Source organism: Dendrobates tinctorius, unplaced genomic scaffold (assembly GCF_039654945.1).
Source record: "Dendrobates tinctorius isolate UK_male_01 unplaced genomic scaffold, ASM3965494v1 ptg000062l, whole genome shotgun sequence".
Classification (NCBI taxonomy): Eukaryota; Metazoa; Chordata; class Amphibia; order Anura; family Dendrobatidae; genus Dendrobates; species Dendrobates tinctorius.
In genome coordinates this window covers 17,899,816-17,924,389 of record NW_027361730.1, presented here as the reverse complement: position 1 = coordinate 17,924,389, position 24,574 = coordinate 17,899,816, and the positions used below count along the sequence as shown (strand labels likewise).

The 24,574-nt window shown below is 42.9% G+C and overlaps 1 protein-coding gene across 2 annotated transcripts in view; it reads right to left on the bottom strand.

Annotated features, from left to right (window-relative positions):
• Positions 1-24,574, bottom strand: part of TMEM266 (transmembrane protein 266) — a 93,251-nt gene that overhangs the window by 49,715 nt on the left and 18,962 nt on the right. For both annotated transcript variants that reach the window (XM_073579342.1, XM_073579343.1), the window contains exons 3-8: positions 22,545-22,699; positions 20,142-20,215; positions 19,834-19,890; positions 19,474-19,612; positions 11,719-11,834; positions 10,546-10,723 (exon numbers count right to left, since the gene is read on the bottom strand). In XM_073579342.1, the coding sequence (XP_073435443.1) occupies positions 10,546-10,723; positions 11,719-11,834; positions 19,474-19,612; positions 19,834-19,890; positions 20,142-20,215; positions 22,545-22,699 (719 nt within the window). The remainder of the gene's footprint in view (positions 1-10,545; positions 10,724-11,718; positions 11,835-19,473; positions 19,613-19,833; positions 19,891-20,141; positions 20,216-22,544; positions 22,700-24,574) is intronic.

The window sequence follows — 24,574 nt, the reverse complement described above, 5'->3', positions numbered from 1 at the left end:
CAATGTAGGGAAAGGGTAAAAGAGAAATTGCAACCGTCCTCTTGTGTCAGGATCATACAGCTCTCAGGGGCGCCTGTTCCATAGGTCTTTTTCGTTATTGTCCAGCCACACCAAGTCATCGTGAGGAGTCTCAAACATATTGATCTCTCCGTTTGCAGCTACTCGGAGTTTAGCAGGATAAAGCATGGAGTAGGGCACTTGACTATCCCTCAGTCTTCTTTTAACATCAAAAAATTTTGCTTGCTTTTTTTGTATTTCTGCAGAAAAGTCCAGGTAAATGGAAGTTTTATATCCATTAATGAGAGATCTTTCAGTTCCCTGGGTTTTTTTAGAACAGCGTCTCTGTCACATTAGTGCAGCATGCAGATAATGACTGGACGTGGGGGAGCACCTGTTTCGAGGGTTACAATCGCATTTCTTCTTGTGTAGAGCAAGACAGGGAGGGGGGAGCAGGTGAATAAGCCCCGCCCATCGGACCGGACCGTGGCAGTTTACACACATCTGAACCGATATAAAAATGGTATTTATGCATGAAAGGTGCGGGGTCAGTGGGAAGCAAAAGTACTAAGAGAATCCTTATGTGACACACAATTGAATGATATCATTATATGGTATCTCAACAAAGGGGTGACAGATTCCCTTTAATAGAGTTCGCTTCTGTTCACACTGGGTGACACTAACCCACGTGTGACCGTTTGTACACCGCTTTATATTTCCACCATTACTAAGCAGCAGTTTACCACCCCTGCACGGTGGACCCTGGGATGCGAACGCACCTTACTATTACTTTATTATTTGGTGCGTTCCGCCAGCCCTAACACCTCCACTCTTTCATTTACCTTATGAAGGTCCTCCTTAATACAGTGAATATCCTCCTACATGCTACCCACAAATCCTTGCTAGGGTAATGACAGACAAGGAAACTGCTGCAAATACATCTCTCATTGTTGGTTCACAGACATCATCCTGTGAGGGAGCACATAGCACACACCTGCTCCCCTTGGTCTGCAGGAGTGATCGTTCCTCGCATGCTGTAAGAGTCTGCAGCATGTTCCCATCTTGAAACTCTTTTTCCATCCCCAGTTGCTGCTCAGTGCTATTGCGAGCATCCTCCAAGCCTGTTTGTGCCTGACGCTACAGGGGAGTCACAGAGACTCTTACAAAACATTATAATCTTGCAGTAGCGTCTGCTGCTCTGTCTGTGGCTGGAGTACCTTGTGTAGAAGCCATTTTGGAGGATTCATCTTCCCTCGGCCGGGTCTCCTTCTCTTCCACTTTCCTGCTGCATGTCATGATTTATCTCCTCAGCGATGTCCCTGTAGCACAGACCGCAAATAGAGGAGACACACTGGTCAGTCCTGGGATGCAGGGGTGACTCTAAAGCCGGGTAATCGAGGAGGATCTTTCAGGATGGAAAGCAGGAGCTGTGTAAAACACTACTTCTTCACATGCTTTTCAGGCCATGCTCCCTGTCGTGCAACTTCTACTGAACGTGGCAATCAGGGCTGTGGAGTCGGTAAGCCAAACCTGCGACTCTGACTCCGACTCCTCAATTTCCCTTACACCGACTCCGACTCCCACACATATTGCTTATATTTAAGTGAAAAATTTATTGTAGTACAATGTGAACCTCAGACATTTAATCATTTTTATGATCCCATAATCAAGATATTTAGATAGAACAGAATATATATTGGTGTACTACCCGGTTTTCATTCTTTTTGGTACAGATACGATATGGATAGACAGATATGGATAAATGGATAGATAGAGCAGATTTCTAATCTGCTTTTGCTATTGAAAACATTATCTATGAGCTCAAAAACCTTTCAGGTGATGCGGTTTTTTAAAAAGATGATCAGCTTTTGCAGCTGAAAAACGTATCCTCAAAAAACACAGGAAAAACGCTGTGTGTGAATGCAGCCTTAGATCAGGAATAGAACAGCCATTTATAGGACATTTCATAACTTTCCCAAATTCCTATGAAAAAAAATATTCAGCACATTCTGCATTGAATTACTGTACCCAATTTATTATATATTTTAGGAGTCGGAGTCGGTCCATTTTATACCGACTCCAACTCCGACTCCACAGCCCTGGTGGCAATATCCCATATGTGGCAGTACAGTATTACTTAGCCATACAGAGAGACTCGGGAGGGACGGAGCCATATTTACCTCCTGGAGCGCAGATTTTCCAAGAACAGTTTCCGGACTCCATATACAGAGCCCCTAATTGCTAGAAAAGCAGAATTCCCCCCTCAAGTGACCCTATTTTGGAGACTATACCCCTTTGGGAATTTATATACAGGTGTAGTGACAATTTTGACTCCATGGGCATCTTCCAGAAACAAGCAGCAATGAATCATGCCAAGTGAAAATTGCAAACTGCCGTTGTAGTGTCCAGTACGTTGTAGTGACCAGTACGTTACAGTCACATTATGCCCAGCCCGTGCTTCAGGCGGTATGTACCCGTAAGTTAGGCGGGCTCTCTCATTGCTTCAAAAATGCCAAACGTGGACGCAATATGTGGTTTAGGTACACTGTTGGGCTGAGAAGGGAAGGGGGCATTTGAATTTGAGAGAGGAAAATTTGCTGAATTTCTTTTGGCAGGTGTGGAACCATTTTGCTTTTCCAGAGCCTTTGCAACCAGTAACGTGGAAGCCTCCTATATTTCTGTTAACAGATGACAGACCTGAGAGCGGACTTGTTTTTTTTTGTGAATTAAGTTCAAGCTTTTATTGGAAACATTTTACATAACGTTTGGGATTACATTTATCCGGTGCTCTATGCTAAGCATTGCTTTGAGGTTTCCATCTAAATCACTGAGCGACGTGAATCAGATGAAACCACCGAGGGATCCATAGACTAGAATGAGGTAGCAGAGTTAGTCTGGACTCCGTCTGGCCTCTGTTCAGCAGTCTACCTTTTCAGAAGTGCACAAAACTGTGGCCAACGGCACTTTTATGCAATCCTAAAAAGACAGACACCGCCAGATAAGAGGCAAAAAGAAAAATAAGTCCACAGCACCTCATAGCATCATAGAGTTAACTTTACCCACAATAGGAGCGCACATCAGGTCCAAGGAGTCCCTCTTGGAATACGTTCAAACATCACAGAGTAGAGACAGCACTTCACAGGATGTTGGATTTTACATCTCCTTTATTCTGCCTTCTGTGGCAACAATTCGATCACACAAGATCTTTTTCAAGCCCAACACCTGTCATCTTAACTCTATTTAAAATAGTATAAAGACCTCCCTTTCATTAGAAAACACCAATCAGAAAGATACACAAACAATTAAGTGACAATACACCATATATCATATCTAAAATCATCTCCGACAATTAAGAATCAATGAAAGATCTTAAAAACATCAAAACCGCCCCTTCTGATTGCTCCCCAATACAGTCTGTGTATAGATCAAAGATATAAACGTTCCGCAAGCCACAAACAATAACACAATCCCGGCCAATCATAATGAAGCATTTCTGTCATCTGTCGTCAGATAACAGGTCTGACGGCGCCCATAGTGCCTCCATCTGCCTCACTATAGGAAATCTTCCGCCAGAGGTTCCGTCTGAATCAGAGATATACACGGAAACCATGGGTGTAAGCACTAAGCGCAGAGTGCAGGATAAATGTGCACCGAGCCTTACTGCGATCTTTGGGAGGCAGAATGAAAAAAAAAAAATCAACAGCATGTGAAAAATTGGTTATTTTTTTTTTTTTACACCATTCCTCGTGCAGTATAAGTGACTAGGAGACTTTATTCTTCGGGTCGATGCGATTTAGGCGATACCAGATTTATATCAGGTTATGTTTGGCTGCTGTCACACACTAATAGACGCTTTTAGTTTTTGCATCACCACATTTTGAGAGCTATAATTTGTCCCACAGAGTCACGTGAGGGCTTGTTTTTTTGTGGGATGGGACAATGATGGGACTGTCATTTTTTGCAGGCTGATCGCTTGTACAGCATGGGAATGCCAGAGCATCCCCATGCTGTAGAAACTGTCAGCTCTGCTCTGAGGTAAAGTTGCTGATCATGCACTGCGCATGATCAGCAACTTTCCTAGCTCTGGTGACCCGGATGTTGTCATAACGACATTGGGTCATCATGGCAAAGATAGGCACCCCGTGTCACACCGTGGGGTGTCCGATCCAAAGGCAGTGGGGCTGTCAGCCCTCAGCTGGCTCCCGGAATGCTGCAATCGCTTTCGATCGCAGCATTTAGGATGTTAAAGTACCGGAAGCGGTGTGTGACCGCTCCTAGCACTTAGTGCCGGGTGTCATATGTCAGAATCAGCTGACAACTGGCGGCAATCGCCCACGCACAGCCTGTGTGTGCTGGCAACTGCCATTGTGTAATAAACACATTCCTGGTCAGATGGGCACAGGGAAGTATTATTACGACAAATGTCAGAAAGGGGTTACTCTCACATTGTGTTAACTACAGTAAAATCACAAGAATTTTTTGCAGTATTTAAAATGGAGTCTTGTTTGGAGGTTTGATATGTAAGCCCATCAAAGTCACTTTAAAAGTGAAGCGATTCATTAAAAAAAAAAAAAAAAATGGTTTTGCAAATTTCTTTAGTAAAAAAAAGTTACTGCTAAACTTGTCACTAGATTTTCCCAGTTTAATCTAAAGCCACCATTCTTAACTGCTCTAATACTGCAATCCATTTTAAAACAAAAAAAAAAGAAAAAAAAAAAAAAGGAAAAAACACCCCATACATTTGGTATTGCTGGGTTCAGAAATGTCCCGAGCTATCAAATTATAAAGTAAATTAATCATATCTGTAAATGGTGCAATGTGGAAAAAAAAAGATTGACACCAGAATTACAATTAATTTGCCTCCACAACATTGCAATAACGAGCAATGTTTTATCGATACCATTTTAGGGTAGATAGGGTCAGCTCAGGGCGCAAAAAAATGAGTCATCACCCAGCCCCACAACATGAAAATTGGAGACACTATGGGTCCTGGAAAATGGTGACATAAGCATCTTATTTTCTTACAAATTTGAGTTTCTCACCAACTAAAATGAATCTCTCAGAAGGATTGTGCACAGTTACCTACAGTGCCTTGCGAAAGTATTCGGCCCCCTGGAATTTTTCAACCTTTTCCCACATATCATGCTTCAAACATAAAGATACCAAATGTAAATTTTTGGTGAAGAATCAACAAGTGGAACACAATTGTGAAGTTGATCGAAATTTATTGCTTATTTTAAATTTTTGTGGAAATTCAAAACCTGAAAAGTGGGGCATGCAATATTATTCAGCCCCTTTAACGTAATACTTTGTTGCACCACCTTTTGCTGCGATTACAGCTGCAAGTTGCTTGGGGTATATCTCTATCAGTTTTGTACATCGAGAGACTGAAATTCTTGCCCATTCATCCTTGGCAAACAGCTCGAGCTCAGTGAGGTTTGATGGAGATCGTTTGTGAACAACAGTTTTCAACTCTTTCCACAGATTCTTGATTGGATTCAGGTCTGGACTTTGACTTGGCCATTCTAACACCTGGATGCGTTTATTTGTGAACCATTCCATTGTAGATTTTGCTTTATGTTTGGGATCATTGTCTTGTTGGAAGACAAATCTCCGTTCCAATCTCAGGTCTTTTGCAGACTCCAACAGGTTTTCTTCAAGAATGTTCCTGTATTTGGCTCCATCCATCTTCTCATCAATTTTAACCATCTTCCCTGTCCCTGCTGAAGAAAAGCAGGCCCAAACCATGATGCCACCACCACGTTTGATAGTGGGGATGGTGTGTTTAGGGTGATGAGCTGTGTTACCTTTAAGCCAAACATATCATTTGGCATTGTTGCCAAAACGTTCAATTATGGTTTCATCTGACCAGAGCAACTTCTTCCACATGTTTGGTGTGTCTCCCAGGTGGCTTGTTGCAAACTTTAAAAGACACTTTTTATGGATATCTTTGAGAAATGGCTTTCTTCTTGCCACTCATCCATAAAGGCCAGATTTGTGCAGTATACGACTGATTGTTGTCCTATGGACAGACTGTCCCACCTCACCTCAGCTGTAGATCTCTGCAGTTCATCCAGAGTGACCATGGGCCTCTTGGCTGCATCTCTGATCAGTCTTCTCCTTGTTTGAGATTAAAGTTTAGAGGAACGGCCGGGTCTTGGTAGATTTGCGGTGGTATGATACTCCTTCCATTTTAATACGATCACTTGCACAGTGCTCCTTGGGATGTTTAAAGTTTTGGAAATCATTTTGAATCCAAATCCGGCTTTAAACTTCTCCACAACAGTATCACGGACCTGCATGTTGTGTTCCTTGGTCTTCATGATGCTCTCTGTGCTTCAAACAGAACCCTGAAACTATCACAGAGCAGGTGCATTTATACGGAGACTTGATTACACACAAGTGGATTATATTTATCATCATTAGTCATTTAGGACAACATTGGATCATTCAGAGATCCACAATGAACTTCTTGAGTGAGTTTACTGCACTGAAAGTAAAGGGGCTGAATAATATTGCACGCCCCACTTTTCAGGTTTTGAATTTTCACAAAAATTCAAAATAACCAATAAATTTCATTCAACTTCACAATTGAGTTCCACTTGTTGTTGATTCTTCACCAAAATTTACATTTGGTATCTTTATGTTTGAAGCATGATATGTGGGAAAAGGTTGAAAAGTTCCAGGGGGACAAATACTTTCGCAAGGCACTGTACATAGACTGTCAGGTCGGCGCCGTTATACTGGTTAAAATGATACCTGGGGAGAAGAAATCTGTCTTGTGGTTCTTGTGTAATCAGTGTTAGAAGTTTTAAGTTAATGATATTCTCGTGCTCCGGGGTGGCCTGTGGGGGGGGGGGTCTTAATAAGTTGTGCTGCTTATATATTCATCTGTATGGCTTATGACAGGTCACTAATACTTCACTGATCTGCCCACTATTTGAAATACTGCGCAGTTTATATTGTGTTCTTTACACACAAAAAATAAAATATATTAACTCCAGTAAAACAGCACTGGCGGTGCCTGCATAGTAGCATCTACCTGCAAGTGATGCTCTTAATGTGCTGTAGCCCCACTGGTGGGCTGCGCTTGAGCAGATTGACAACATAGACAGATGGATGTTACTGAGCAGGCGCTGCCATTTTGTTGCAGCAAAAAAAATACATAAATAAAAAATTGTGGGATTGCACTTTTTTTGTAATTGCACCACACTTGGAATTTTTTCCCCGCTTTCCTGTACGCTATATGGTCCCCATAGATTAGTCCCCAATCCCCACAATTTTAAGCGTGCCCTGAAAACGCATTTATTCAGACAGGCCTATCGCCTCAACACATTAACCTAATCTATCCCTGTGTGGCACAGCCAAAAGTTTTACCATAACCAGGTTCCCCGCATCATGTTCCCACATGCTTTATGCATCCATCAGCCCTCTGTGTCTGTACTGTTACACACTTAACAGTTGCCCTGATTGTACGGACCAGCCATAATGTTACCACCCACCTTTCGTGTCTCCCTTTTTCCCTCATAGACTGTAAGCTTGCGAGCAGGGCCCTCATTCCTCTTGGTATTTTGTTATAATCTACTGTATGTGATTATTGTTATGCTGTAATGTCTATTGTCTGTACAAATCCCCTCTGAAATGTAAAGTGCTGCGGAATATGTCGGCGCTATAAAAATAAAATTTATTATTATTATTATTATTATTATATGGTAAAATCAATGGTGTTAGCCAAAAGTACAACTCGTTCCACAAAAAACAAGCCCTCACACAGCTATACTGATTAAAAAAATAAAGTTATGGCTCTGAGAAGAACGGGAACAAAAAAACGAAACCGTAAAAATTGGAAAATCCCAAGGTCGTCAAGGGGTTAGATGAAACTGCTGTGTTTTTCAAGCTTTCTGGTATGCGTTTCTCATAAAGAGGGGGGAAGCCAGCGCTTCCTATGGTCAGAACGCAATACATAAAGTGCATATGCACATATTCATTTCTAACTGTACTTTAAAATAAGACGTTTAGCAAACAATTGATCAATTCTTTGAGCCACCCCGCCACGCCAAGGCATTCTCATATGGGGCAGTCCTACTCTACGTTTTTTCTATACGCTGTATCATTACGGCCTCCTAAATGTATTAAAAGCAAGACTATATTGAATGCAAACGTACCTGAAGCATTTCTGAATCACTCCCATGGCGCTAGAAGGGCGAGCGCAGATAAAGGCTCTATTTGATTATGCACCTGTGTCTGGGCCTGTTTCACCCTTCATCTATGGTTGCTGGTTTGGCAGTGTGGAGGCCAGATCTGAAATGTCCATGTCTGGACCTGGTCGGCCTTTATCTGTGCTTGCCCTTAGCAACCTATTAAACAATGAAGGCATGCATAGTGGGACAGCTGATGCACTGCTACATATAGCACAAGCGATTGGACGTTTGCAGCATCAAGTTTACTAAGGGACCATTAAACTAATTAAAAAAGTTAAAAAAAAAAGTTCAAATCACAAAAAATAATCCCTCACACAGCCCCATATCCCAAAAAATCTGGACTCAGAAAATGGCGACAAAAGCATACCGTATTTTCCGCTTTGTAAGACGCACTTTTTTTCCCCCAAACTTACCGGGTGTAGGCCGCAGGGGTGTCCGGCTGTCCGTCGGCGCTGTGGGTGTCTCCGGGTGCCCAGCGGTGTCTCCGGTTCCAATCCTGGGGCTCTGGCGACATTTTGCGACAGGCCAGAGCCCCGGGGCTCCCCCTCGGCTCTGTTTTGGCTCCGGCAATATGGCGGCCGCCGCCGGGGGCAGCGCATGCGCTGATGGTGATCTCGGGACAGATCTCGCTGAAATCTCATCTCTTGAGATCTCAGTCCCGAGATCACCATCAGTGCATGCGCCGCCCCCGGCAGCGGCCGCGATATTGCCGGAGCCCAAAACAGAGGGAACCAAGAGGGAGCCCCGGGGCTCTGGCCTGTCGCAAAATGTCGCCAGACCCCCGGGATTGGAACCGGAGACACCGCTGGGCACGTGGAGACACGGCTGGGCACCCGGAGACACCCACAGCGCCGACGGACACCCGGTAAATGTGGGCAGAGCAGGTAGCAGCATGAGCCCCCCTGGCAGCAGCGCAAACCCCCCTGGTATCACGAGCCCCCCTGGTAGCAGCACGAGCCCCCCTGGCAGCGCGCTGCACATCGGAGCACCCTCTTATCCCTTCCTGCGGCATGCAGTATCACCCCACTCCTGCCTCCTCCAGCAGCGACCCTGGGACCCCACTTCACCGCAGCCACCACCCCCGGTAAGCAATAAGACACCTGGATTATAAGAGGCACCACTATTTTATTAAAAAAAAGTTTTTTCCTATTTTTCTCCTCAAAATTTGTGGTGCGTCTTATAACGCGAAAAATACGGTAATTGTTTTTCTCCGCAAATTTCAAAATAGTGTTTCACCCCCTAAATAAAATAACCTATATATGTTTGGTATCTGCATACTTGTACTCACCTGGTGAATCACATTGCCATGACATTTTTACCATATAGTGAACATGGTAAATAAAATAACCAAAAACAAATTGTGGAATTGCACTTTTTTGCCATTTTAAACTATTTCGGATTTTTTTCCCCTTTTTACAGTACGTTTTATGATAAAATGAATGGGGTCATTCAAAAGTACAACTCGTCATACAAAAGGAAAAAAACCCTCATATGGCTACATGGCCATAAAAATAAAGTTTTGGCTCTTGGAAGAAACGGAAAAAATGAAATTGAGGGGGGGGGGGGAAAAAAAAAAAAGGAAAATCTCCGGGTAGTGAAGGGGTTAAAAGAAGTGATCTGACCATTCTCTAGGCGCTTTCCATTGAGAAGACACGCTATAGATTAAAATAGAAGTCAACAGTAAGGGTCACAAGATGCATAGTTGTCTTTTTAAGTGTTTTGTCAGTGTGTTTGCCTCAAAAACCGCTAGTGGTTTCTTTGTTGTAGACTGGAGTTAAAAAAAACAAAAAACACACACACACAAAAAAGAAAATCAACTACAAACACAATGGAAAATCTCTTGCCCTCCTGTGGGAGGTCGCAAAGATTGAAAGAAGGTGCGCAAAAAACAACAACAAAAAAACAAGACGCTTCAGAAACAAAAAGGAAAAAAGCTGCCAATGAAAATGTTAAGTAATATTGCAAGCAAAATTGATGCTAAAATGAAAACTGTACATATATTAGGTTAGCAAAAAAAAAATTTTTGGAGTAGAATGCGCAAATTCAGCAGTCCCCATGTATCATAAAATCTGTATTATAATGAACAAAACTGTGCCAATAAACTACTGATGCCCGAGGGAATAAACTACTGAAGGATCTTTCAGGCTGCAACAACAGGTTTATGGCACAAGAATGTTAAAATAGGATAAAAACAAAACTTTATCTTATTAATTTTCCGCTGATCCCACATCGATCCTCCTTGGTCCTCTCCACTAACAAATCCCATCCACAGAACCGTGGCGGTCAATCAGTTCTACCAATGTAATAAACGTGTGCACTACAAGGAACCGCTATACTGTGCGCTTACCATGTGACAGCTCGGTGAGATTTTCGGTTGCTTCCTCATCAGAATTTCTTCCTCCCACCACCTTGAACCGGCTGTTTTTGTTCTGTAGCTCATGTGGGAGTTTCAAGGCTCGCTCCCTCTCGGCCACCAGATCCAGGTCTTGCTGAGCAAGGTGAGCTCTCAGCTGCCGAATTTCAAACTAGGAAAAAGAGAAGAAAACCGGTATCGGTATGGGAAATTGTAGATTATGAATATTAGGGAAATAAAGACAAATGCAGGATGAGCTTTAGTTTTTGGCCTCAGGTTTTTATTTAAGTTACATGCACTTGTCAAAAGTGCATTAACACTGCATTTGCTGAGTATGTTGGTGGCATAAGTAATAAGAATTTCCAAACATACAACTCAAACCTGACCACACATATTGTCCTTCAGTAGCATGTCACTCATATTGTCTGATAGTTTAAATAAAATAAAAATAGATTAAAAAAAAAAAAAGGATCCCGAGTAGTGTACATGCTTTAGTGTCACTGTGGGGCTTAGATTGATAGAACACACACAAAAAAAAACATTTATATTAAGATTTCTATACTTTTCTAAATTCCAATGAAATTTGATCATTAGAATGTTTTAACATTGGATATTTTTTAAACTAGAGTCAGTATATTACTACCAGCTCAGACTCCTCCCAAAACTAGCTCTGATTCATACTCCACAGCATCGATATTGACATATATTAGTCAAAAAACCCAGGTTATTGGGGGTCAATGAACACGGCCGACGTATAAACTGGGAGTTTTCACAGACGTACACTGCAAATGTGATGTGGATGGACCCTTTACAGGTGATACATAAGAAGTAGGCTTGGAGAACCGATGAATGCCCTCACTGCATATCGGTAACCAGTAAAGTGCCGCCATCTAGTGCTAACAAATCAAAATGCAATCCTTGTTTCCACTGATTTCAGTTCACATTATGTACTAAAACAAAGTGGAAATGAAAAACAAGCTGGATCAAAAGATTTGAATTTAGTGGTGTGATCAATAGAAACTGTCTCTTCTTACATAATGACAGTCTGTTTCCTTCCCAACACAAGTGCAAGAATTGTACAGTAGCACACGTATATTACTGGAATAATGCTCTAGTTTGAGTTGAAGATTTTATGAAAGAGGGGGGAAAAAAAAAGTCACAACAGACCGCTTGCTCTTGGCACATTTGTGTAAGTCGTTCCAACTGCTCCTCCTGGATTAGCTTGGCTTTTTCATACTGTTGTATCACAATCTCCATCTCCACTTTTACAGGTAAGACATAAGCTGCAAGAAGGAGTTACGCAACATGTATGTTAGGATAGTTAGACACTTACCGGAAAAAACTTCCTCTGCAGAGGTCACCTAATCTGCATGTGTTGCACTCATGTAAATTTCTACACCAAACAACGCTGCAGCATGCAGCCGAGATGCATTGTGACTATTCTGTCATGTGTAGTCTTTTCCTTCTATATGTCTAATATACAATGGTTAAAGGGAATCCATCACCCCAAAAACGCTAACTAAACCACTGACACGCGTATGTAGGTAACATCGCCCCCTAGAAAAATTATACTTGTAGCATAGTTTTGGTCAGATCTGGGCAAACTGTGGCCTGCGAGCTACACAGGATGCAGACAGCAGTGAATACTTTGGTGGGGGACAGGGCTACCAACTCCATCATCCAACAACCAGCACGTGAGACAGCAGTGACGAACATGTCATCTCATCGTGCTGCTGCTGGGAATCAGTGCACAGCACTTTACAGACATTATCATCGCTGTCTCCTTTGGGGCTCACAATCTAGATTCCCTATCAGTATGTCTTTGGAGTCCAGGAGGAAACCTGAGAACAAGTAGCAAATTCACACAAACACAGGGAGAAGATATAAACTCCTTGCAGATGATGCCCTTGCTGGCTTTCATTTCGAGTTCCTGTCTAAAGTGCAGTACTGAGTCATGGATAGAGACCAGAATCGGATATAACTATTTATGTATGTATGTATGTATGTATGTATGTATGTATGTATGTATGTATGTATATATATATATATTACACACACACACACACACACACATACACTTCCTGACTGAGCACGGCTGGGCTCCTGCCATTGTCCATGTAGCGCCTCAGATTGAGTTCAAAGCTAATAATTGGTCTGCACTTAAAATTAAATGGAGGTGCTGCAGGAATGGGTTGTAGTCCCGGTATGCAGAAAGGAATATCCACTGCACACTCAAAGTCGATATATACAAGATACTTTATTGATTGGTACACACTGTGGTACAGAAAAGGGTGTAGTGCTGGATGGGAGATACATTTCTCCCAGCAGGATAAAGTTTGGCCAGGATTTTCCCTAAAGTTGAGGACCTGCAATGATGTCATGGTCACATGATCAGCCCATGTGATGTCTACATAACCTGTGGGTAGAGTTATGGGCTATGCAATGGAGATGTTGTTTGGCACATGGTGAGTGTGTGTGTGGAAGATAGGAGGAACTTGGCTGGAGTTAGCCTGAACTTGTTTTGATGGACTATCCGTGCTGCAAAGTTTTAGCAGCAAGACTTAAAATAACCCTGGGAATGGCACCTGGCGGACGCCGCTGACCGGGCAGCCGCTTAGTTAAGCCCGTCCCGTGCAAGGGTGAGTGTGAGACCAGTGGTTCTCCAAGCTAGAGTATGTTTTTTGTTTTCCTTTACTTTCTGCTAATCTGCTGTTTAAAAGTGTCATTAAACCAATGAAGTTGGACTCTAAGCCTGTATGTCGCCTCATTACTGTGGCCCTGCCACTGCCTACCAGAGCAAATCCCTACAATTGGTGGAGAGTGCGGGCACACGCAGTGAGGCTGGGCTGTTTTTGCTTATTTTTGCTCTGTACTCCAGCTTATGTCCTGGTGAAAAGGGTGGCGCAGACCCAGGTGGGGAACTTTCCAGAAATTGAGACCACGGTAAAAATGCTTATGGAGGCCATGAGACAGCAGCAGGAAACCATGCAACAGCAGCAAGAGGTTACGCAGCAGCTGATATTTAATCAAAAGCAGCAGGATACCAACCAGCTGTTGATACAGCACCTCACGAGAGCACAAACAACAGGAACTACCCGGGGAATCCATGATGCCCGGAAAGCAGTTCGTACAGCGGTTCCCAAAATGGAGAAATCTGACGATGTTGAGACGTACCTGGACATGTTCGAAGGAGTGGCTGAGAGGGAGAAACTACCTCGGAACCAGTGGGCAGAAATCATCGCTCCATTTCTGGCCCCAGGACTGTGGAAAGCCTTTCAGGACCTACCCACTGTGCAAAAGGCAGACTACACAATTGTCAAGGGTGAGATACTGGCACGTCTTGGGGTTAATGTGTGAGTCCAGGCCCAGCGGGTACACCAGGAGTTTACCCCATCCAAGCCGGCTTGGTCCCAGTATTACGGCCTGGTGCACTTTTTAGAAAAGTGGTTGCAGCCTGAGGTATTTTCTCCCACAGCCATGCTGGACCGCATAGTGACTGATAAATTTTGGAGGGCTTTGCCCAACTCCCTCCAATCCTGGGTCGGACAGGCATCCCCTACTAATGCCCTCCAGATGATAGACCTCATAGAAAGATATGGGGCTACTAAAGAGCTACACGGATGGACTCCCCGGAAGGTAACAGGAAGGTCCCCTAAGTCTCCACCCCTGGCTCAGCAAGCAGAGCCCAGGAAGCCTGCTCAAGGCTTGTCTGGGGAAGAAAGGGGCCCCATAATCTGCTGGCAGTTCCAGGAGCCAGGCCATATGAGAGCTGATTGCCCCCACCTGGAAGAGCCCATGGACACAGACTTTGGTTATCACCAATCCCACTATGCCAAACCGATTTGTGCAATGGGCACCTGGAGGGTCCCAATATGGAACATTTGTGCAAGGTTGAAATGTAGGGCATCCCGGCTGTGGCCCTACTGGACTCAGGGAGTCTCGTGACCCTGGTACGAGCAAAGCCGGGTACAAGCTAGCAAGTATACTGGTCGGAAAATTGGGGTGTTGTATATACATGGGGACCTAAGACTATCTTACCGCTCTAGTGGTGATAAACACACCAGCAGGCAGGCAGTGCCACGAGGTGGGGGTTGTGAGTAATTTGCATTATGAAGTGATACTTGGAAGAGACTTTCCTTTATTTTCTGTGCTTTGGCCAACTGTTGTCCCACCCCCTGAACAACTACCGGCACCGGTGGCAATCAGGTTACATTATCCCGAAGTAGGGCATGAACCTGGTGGCCCAGAGGAAGAAGGAAGAAGTTCTGGCGGTAGGGGTAACCTTCCCTTCAGTGGAGGGGAAAAATTCTCCTATAGAAGTATTGGCTGGAGAGGTGGAAGACAAGCCGCCGGGACCTGAATTGTCAGACTTAAATGTATCAGGTGACAATTTTGGTACGGCGCAACTCCGAACCCCTACTTTGGCTCGAGCCAGGGAAAATTTACTGTTTAATAATGGGGAACCCCAACAACCTGGGGAAGCTACAGTGTTGCCTCGCTTTGATCTGAACCGAGATCTGTTACATAGGGTTGAGAAAATACGTGGGGAAATGGTAGAACAGTTAGTCGTACCGAAGGGATATCGTAGGCTGGTAATGGACTTAGCGCATGCGCATGTACTCGGTGGGCATTTGGGTCAGAAGAAAACCCTAGACCGGATTTTGCAGCGGTTTTACTGGCTAGGTGTCCATGAAGAAGTTAAACGGTACAGTAATTCCTGTCCAGTGTGCCAGGTAACCAGTCCCCAGTCTCACTTTTGGAGTCCTTTGGTGCCTTTACCAATTATAGAGGTACCCTTCGAAAGAGTGGCAATGGATCTGGTTGGGCCTGTCAATAAGTCAGCAAGGGGACACTAACACATCCTTGTAGTTCTAGATTATGCTACCCGGTATCCTGAGGCCGTTCCGCTGCGCCACACATCAGTTAAGCTCATAGCAAAGGAACTCATGGGTATGTTTTCGCGGGTGGGAATTCCTAAAGAAATTTTAACAGACCAGGGAACCCCCTTTATGTAAAAAATGATGAAGGAACTCTGCCGCTTGTTAAATGTTAAACAATTGGGCACATCAGTCTATCATCCCAAAACAGATGGTCTGGTAGAAAGATTCAATAATGAGCATGTTAAAAAAGCAGTTTCCAAAGATGGGAAACTGGGATCTCTTAATGCCATATTTATTGTTTGCAATGCGGGAGGTGCCCCAGGCATCTACGGGGTTCTCACCCTTTGAACTATTGTATGGCAGACATCCACGGGGCTTACTCGATATAGCCAAAGAGGCCTGGGAGAATCAACCAACCCCCCAACCCCCACCAAAAGTGTGATAGAACATGTTGCAAAAATGCAAGAAAAAATGGAGACAGTCCTACCATTAGTTTGGGAACATATGGAGGCAGCACAACGGTCGCAGAGTCGGGTCTATAACTGGGAGGCTCGGGTAAGAACCTTTAATCCTGGGGATCAGGTGTTGGTATATGTGCCTACAGTAGATAGCAAATTTCTTGCAAGGTGGCAGGGGCCCTACAAGATTATGGAGAAGGTGGGGCCAGTAGACTACAAGGTACACCAACCAGGACGGAGGAAGCCAGAACAGATTAACCATATTAATTTGCTTAAACCATGGAAAGATAGAGACCACCTTGGTGGGGATAGTCCGCTGCCTGCATTTCATGTGGAGAAGGCTCCATTACCTCTGAGGTTGTCAGGAGAAACTTGCTCCGTAGTCAAAATAGCAGATACTTTGTCTCCTAAACAGGTTCAGGAGGTCAGGGAGATTGTTAGACGAAATACAGATGTTTTTTCTGAGCTCCCTGGATGCACCTCCCTAATCCAACATGACATTGTCACGGAGCCACAGGCCAAAGTCCGACTAAAGCCGTATTGGGTACCTGAGTCCCGGTGACAAGCCATCTCGGAGAAGGTAAAACTATTCTGCAGTTAGGGGTCATTGAAGAGTCCCAAAGTGAGTGGGCCAGCCCAATAGTCATAATACCCAAGCCTGATGGGACACTAAGGTTCTGTAATGACTTTAGAAAACTTAATGAAATTCCAAAATTTGACGCCTACCACATGCCCCGGGTCGATGAGTTGATAGAGCAGTTTGGGCAGGCATGGTATTTTTCAACCCTTGACCTCGCAAAAGGATATTGGCAGGTACCCCTAACAGAGGCGGCTAGGGAAAAAAATGGCGTTTTTAACACCTGAAGGGCTGTTCCAGTATAAAGTATTACCCATAGAGTTGCATGGCGCGCTAGTGACGTTCCAACGGTTAATGGATATTGTTCTCCTTCCCCATCGCTGTTATGCCTCAGTCTATCTAGATTTTTTTGTTGTGTACAGTACAGACTGGGAAAGTCACATACCAAATGTACAGGCGGTGATAGATTCTCTGCGACAAGCAGGGCTAACTGCCAACCCAAAGAAGTGTTCCATGGGATGGCGGAAGCTCGGTACTTGGGTTATGTCATTGGGAAAGGAGTCCTCAAACCCCAAGTAAACAAAGTGGAGGCAATTCAGAACTGGCCCCGTCCCCTCACAACAACCTTTGCAAACCTGTCCGCGCCTTTAACAGACTGCTTGAAAGGGAGGAAGTCAGTGATGGTCCGCTGGAATGATCAGATAGAGAAGGCCTTTGTAAAGTCATTGTGCAGGCTGATGCCTCTGAGATAGGGCTCGGTGCCGTGCTGTCTCAAAAGGTTAACGGGGAAGAGCATCCCGTTAGTTTTCTAAGCCGGAAACTTACCCCAGCCGAATCCCGGTACAGTATTGTGGAGAGAGAGTGCCTGGCCATTAAGTGGGCGCTTGAGTCATTGCACTATTATTTGCTGGGGACAAGATTTTGTTTGGTATAGAAAAAAAAAAAAAATAAATAAAAGTGGCCGACAGCAACTACTTGATCCAAGAGAGGCACGTTCAAAGTCCAAAGACCCAGTTGGACACAGAATCCAAAAGATGAAGAAGAACAGCATCTCATCCGGGTGAAAAATATATAAACATTTATTGTGCCATGACAAAATGCGACGTTTCGACCATGTGATGATCGAAACGTCGCATTTTGTCATGGCACAATAAATGTTTATATATTTTTCACCCGGATGAGATGCTGTTCTTCTTCATCTTTAAGATTTTGTTTGGTGACAGATCATTCCCCTCTTACGTGGATGAGTCAAGCTAAGGAGAGGAATGCGTGAGTCACCAGATGGTTTCTGTCCCTGCAAAATTTCAAATTTTCAGTAGAACATCGGGCAGGCAGACTGCAGGGAAACGTAGATGCCCTGTCCAGAGTTCACTGTATGTCATGTGTCCACCACCCTAGAGTTGGACAAAGGGGGAGGTATGTGGTACAGCAAAGGGTGTAGTGCTGGATGGGAGATACATTTCTCCCACCAGGATAAAGTTTGGCCGGGATTTTCCCTAAAGTGGAGGACCTGCAATGATGTCACAGTCACGTGATCAGCCCATGTGATGTCTACCTCATCTGAGGGTGGGGTTATGGGCTAAGTAATGGAGATGTTGTTTGGCACATGGTGAGTGTGTGTGTGTGTGGAAGATAGGAGGAACTTGGCAGGAGTTAGCCTGAACTTGTTTTGTTGGACTATCCATGCTGCAAAGTTTTAGCAGCAAGACTTAAAACAACCCTGGGAATGGCATCTGGCGGATGCCGCTGACCGGGCAGCCGCTTAGTTAAGCCCGTCTCGTGCAAGGGTGAGTGTGAGACCAGTGGTTCTCCAAGCTGGAGTATGTTTGTGTTTTTCTTTACTTTCTGCTTACCTGCTGTTTAAAAGTGTCATTAAACCACTGAAGTTGGACTCTAAGCCTGTGTGTTGCCTAATTACTGCGGCCCTGCTACTGCCTTCCATAGCAAATCCCTACAACATCAAAGAAGCATGAACCAGTTGAAAACAGATTAGCAACAAAATACGTTTAGACCGGCAGGGGACTTTATCGCAAGGTCACAGAACATCTGAATCACTGAAATGTAGCATATGGAGGCATGAGCTTGTTACACAAAGATAACAGAGGGGTCCATCGGTCTGGGGAATAGCAGAGTAACACAGTCACATCTCGTGCCATTGCTGGTTTTCTATATATGGTAACTGCTTTCTAATTAGACCAACTTTTGGATGTAGAGTTTTATAAAGGAAAGATGCATGGTTTTCATTTCACTGTACTGTAAACCTTAAATGTAATCATTCAAATGCTAGACAAAATGTGAGGTTTGCTCCTAATCCTCCTACTGAGGTTATCTATATAAAGACCGTAGCACTTGATGCTATACAAGTACGGGTTGATGGTAGCATATAGAGAGAGGACTTTTCTACCAACAAGACATATAGAGGTTGATCACTGAACTTGAGAATTTCACCCCCGATGGGCAACCTTCTATTTACAAAAGAAATCACTTGCCAAAATGAAGAAGAGATTTTTTTGAAAAATAACACCATGTAACAGTATATAAGACCATAAATCCTTGGGATAATTGCTATGTTTGCAGACTATGAAATGATAAAGCCTCCAAGGATAAGTTGTATGGCAACGAGGTGTATAAAGAAATGACATTACAAGTCGTCCATGACTCCTCTTTCTCACAATATAGATCTTGTTATATTAGAAGAAGCTCTTTGGTATCATTTATGTAGCTGGGCCTCCTCGACTATAGGCTGTAGAAGATGACCCAGCCACAATGAAATGTGTTCAGTTAAAGATCCTATTCCAGCCACAATTGGACAAAAAGAGGGGTGCTACAAACACAGTGAGGACTTGATCAAATGAGCATGAAGAAATAAAAAGACAGCTGTAAAATAAGTAAATGCTTGTTGGAAATAATTTGATAGAAAATATAGAAAATAAGGGAAGGAAGAATGATTGGTCAAAAGTATTTTCGACTAAATAGTTTCAAAATTACAAAACAAAGTGTCACTTACCATCAATAATTCTCTTCACCCTCCAAATCCTCAAAGAAATAAAGAGACTGATGGCATCCCATGGACTACTAGGTCCATTGGCTACAGTAGATGCCACCATGGGAGCAAGTGAGAGAATAATGACAGCTCCATCCAATACCTGTTGTGTACACAAATATTATTAAAACAGTAATAAAAAAACAAAAAACAAAAAAAAACAACAACTCTGAATAATCTATACAATTTAGGACCCAGAGATTAGAATATAGACAAGAGAAAAGGTCTGCACATGGATGTGGACTTACTCAGGGAACCATTTCTTGTAACAGAATGATGTCAGTCAGTTTGTCCAAAAAAAAAAATGAGGAAGAGAAAACTCACCTCAACTTTGTTTTCAATATAATCCCAGATACCCAGAACAACGATCCTGAGTACGGTCTACACAAAACAAAAAAAAACAAAAACAAATTTCATCTGTAGGAAACACATGATCACGAGTTACTGGGAGCTCCTAGGACACTACTAGTATGTTTTCCAATTTGCACTTGAGTGGTTAAAGCTAACACAGATGAGAAAATGTACGGGACGTACGTAATTTCTACCAGGAGGGGGACCAAATACTGCGGACTTTAGAGAGGTTAGACCACTTGTGCTGAATATTGTAAGGAAGTACGTAAAATAAAACTTACCTCTACAAAGAACAAGGAGAGAATGGACAGACTAATCCAGTGAATGATCCCTGAACACTGCGATGCATTAGAAACTATGAAAAATTAGGTAAAAAAATAAATCATTGATAACACCAGTCTGAGTAAATCCGTTCACGCTTGTACAGTTCTGGAAGATTTTATCGCAGCAAATGAGATTCACAATCCAAAGTATAATGCAACGCTGTAGCGTTTTCTCTCCGATTATTTCAACTGTGGCTTTTACTAAACGAGGCTGACCTACAATATCATATATAGCAGCTAGCTGAAAAAAAACTTTTTCCACAAAAAAACACAAAAAACCCTTTTTTCCCCCCTCATAAAAAACAACCCCTCTGTATTTACAGGTTACTCAAACAAGCTACGGTACAATAAATAAGCATCTTATTTTGTACAAAAATGAAGCCAGAGGACTTGTCCCGTCCCCCCATAAAAAAAAAACTGCTTAAAGGAAATATGTCACCAAGGTTTACCATCTAATCTGAGAGCTGCATGATGTAGAGACAGATCCCGAGTCCATGAGCCCTGTATAACCCATCCCCACCAGAATGCCAGCTTTCTGCCTATGCACAGTGAACACAAAAAGCTGCCAATCAGTGGTGTGGATGGGGTTATACAGAGCTCAGGATTTCGTATATCTACAGAAGACAAAACACTGGATTTTTATTTTGCATCTTAACACATCCATGTATTGTCGATAGTCCATCTGCCAGTTGATATCCTTAGTTTCCTCATCGTAACCTTGGTCTTATTAGGCAAAGACTTATGGTCTCCTTACTCCTTTCTATTACCTACCTATTTATTGACTATATTAAATTAGCAACCTTTCCATTGTACCCATCATTTTATTTCCTGTAATTTCATATATGAGTGGGAGCAAATGGGTTGGCGGCGCTGCCCTCTCCCGCTAGGTACTCTCAGTAGACACTCTCCCTGCTCACTTGGCCAAGAAGCGTTCATGAGAAACCATAGCAGCAGACAGAGTGATTGTATTCTTAAGCCCCTACCAACGTTCTTGGCGCTATTGCGATGGCAAAACTTAACAGAGCAATGCACCAACGTCAAATTCTAATTTCCGGTTAAAGAAAACAGTGGCAGAAACCGTTTCAATGCTTCTGAAAGATTATGGGAAGGAAGCTCTAAGCCAGGCGACAATTTACAAGTGGTTTGCCCGGTTCAGAAGTGAACAAATGTCACTTAAAGATGAAACCCTCGACGTCCAAAACAGACGAAAATGTTCAAAGTGCCCGATGCTATCATGTTTGATCGGTGCAAAATAGTTGACGAATTGGAGGAAATAACTGGGATTTCCTTTAGTTCATGCCAACCAATCCTAACTGAAGATTTGAACATGAGACACCACAACAAAAGCTTGTTCCACGACTGCTTTCCCAGGACCAGTGGGAGAACTGTCGGAGAGTGTCAGGAATTGATAAAACAGGCACAAACTGACCCTGATTTTTGGTTAAAAGTCATCACATGGGATGAATCTTGGCGTTACACGTATGATCCTGAAACAAAACTGCAGTACAGCCAGCTTAAGATAGCTTCATGGCCCAGACCACAAAAATGCACGGCAAGTGAATCGAAATTGGAAGTCCATGATGGTTTGGGTTTTTTTTTACATCAAAAGGACTGAATCACATTGAATTTGTTCCTCAGGGCACCACAGTGATCCAACATTACTATGTGCAAGTGCTGAAGTGATTGCGTGAGGCAGTGAGAAAACAACGACCCGAATTGTGGCGATCGGGAGACTGGCTGCTTTATCATGACAACGCGCCTGCCCACACAGCTGTGAAAATCAAACAATTTTTGGCGAAAAACGACACGACAAGTGTTTCTCACCCCCCCTTACTCAGCCGAAAACTTCTTCCTCTCAAGAATGATGAAAAACCTAAAAGCAAAAGCCTTTTCAGGAAGTAGAAGAGGTTAAGAAAAAAATAGCTGGAGGCACTTAAACAGCATTAATTCAAAAGAATTTATATAAAAAAAAAATAATACAATTTTAAAAAGTTTCAAACATTGGTTTTCGAAAAACTGTTGGGAAAAGTGAATATCACCTAATGGGCAGGATTCTGAAGGTGATTGTTTTCAAAATGTTATTACTTTTATGAAAAATCAATATTGAATTTGGAAAAAAAAACAAAAACAATATGCTGCGTAGTAAGTGACACATCGCTGGTTTCAGGGTCTCTGCTGTCGTATCATGCTGCTCGGAGACAGAGGTGCTAAAACCTGGTGACAGATTCCCTTTAAATCTGTTGAAACAATTGTACAGTACATGACACCAAGGCCTGGATTGATGTGCGCAATCATATGATGCCATACATCTGGTAAGTCTAATACGAGCGACACAAATAATCGAAATTTATAATAACTCACACTGAAGAAGTTTGGTGTCTATCAGCAGCTCCATGGTCATTAGAATTACCACTATGATCACGCAGGATACCAGGAAGCTATTCACTCCGGCACTGAGCAGAAACACGTGCCACACTGTAGCCCTCTTGCCACAACATGGCTTCAGCCAGCTAGACCTATAAGGAGTAAAAAAAAAAAAAAAAAAAAAAAAAAAAAGCAAAAGAAGCAAATCCCAAGTCAAGAAGTAATGTCATGCGCGTATCACCCTTAATTATTAGCTACTTAAGGCCTGTTTCACACTTCAGTTTTTTGACGTCAGTCCAAATCCGCCAGAGTGTGAAAAATGGACCCGTTTCCGTTTTGCCACAAACGGATGTCACAGGATCCGTTTTTTTGACGGATCCGTTTTTGGAAGCAAGGTGATGAAATTAAAAGGGAAATGACGAGAGAGAGTGTGAGAGAGAGAGAGATTTTCCATCGCCAGAGCGGAGTTTGGGGTTAAATTTCTGGCAAGAAAGTTCTTCCAGGCATGCTCAGTGTCAAAAAGCGGATCCGTTGCCGGATTCCATGAAAAAACGGTTGGCAACGGATCCGCCGCCCATAGGCGACCATTATAACGAATGGCGGCGGATCCGTTGCTATCCGCTATTTTGACGCAGCAAAAAAAAAACGTTTCATTGTCCCTTAACTCAAGTCAGCGGACGCCAAAATTACGGCGGATCCGTCAAAAAACGGATCCAACGGATGATCCGTCAAAATCCGCCGCTATTGCAAGTCAATGGGGAAAAAAACGGATCCACCAAAAAAAATGGAGGATCCGTTTTTTTTGCAAAACGGCGGATTTTGACTGATGGCAACAAATGGAAATGTGAAACAGGCCTAACCCGGTAAAAGCAGCTTTACAAATATACCAGTTATTACACACAATTCATCTCCTCTCTGTTTAATATAATATATAAATACCATTATTGATCTAAGATAGCAACTCTGAATTTCTTCCAAAATATTTAGAAGTGATACAATACAATCCTGCTGCGGTGCCAGGTCTGAGTTTAACCCCTTCACCCCCAAGGGTGGTTTGCACGTTCATGACCGGGCCAATTTTTACAATTCTGACCACTGTACCTTTATGAGGTCATAACTCTGGAACGCTTCCATGGATCCCGGTGATTCTGACATTGTTTTCTCGTGACATATTGTACTTCATGTTAGTGGTAAAATTTCATTCAAATAACTTGCGTTTATTTGTGAAAAAAATGGAAATTTGGCAAAAATTTTGAAAATTTCGCAATTTTCCAACTTTGAAGTTTTATGCCCTTAAATCACAGAGATACGGCACACAAAAAACTTGATAAGTAACATTTCCCACATGTTTACTTTACATCAGCTCAATTTTGGAACCAAAATTTTTTTTTGTTAGGAAGTTATAAGGGTTAAAAGTTGACCAGCGATTTCTCATTTTTACAACACCATTTTATTTTTAGGACCACATCACATTTGAAGCCACTTTGAGGGGTCTATATGATAGAAAATACCCAAAAGTGACACCATTCTAAAAACTGCACCCCTTAAGGTGCTCAAAACCACATTCAAGAAGTTTATTAACCCTTTAGGTGCGTCACAGGAATTTTTTTGAATATTTAAAAAAAATGAACATCTAACTTTTTTTCATAAAAAAAATAATTCAGGTTCAATTTTTTTTATTTTACCAAGGGTAACAGGAGAAATTTGACTGCAAAAGTTATTGTGCAATTTGTCCTGAGTACGCAGATACCTGATATGTGGGGGGGAACGACTGTTTCGGCGCATGGCAGAGCTCAGAATGGAAGGAGCGCCGTTTGACTTTTTCAATGCAAAATTGGCTGGAATTCAGATTGGACGCCATGTAACGTTTGGAGAGTCCCTGATGTACCTAAACAGTGGAAACCCCCTACAAGTGACCCCATTTTGGAAACTAGACCCCCTAAGGAACTTATCTAGATGTGTGGTGAGAACTTTGAACCCCCATGGGCTTCACAGAAGTTTATAACATAAAGCCATACAATTAAAAA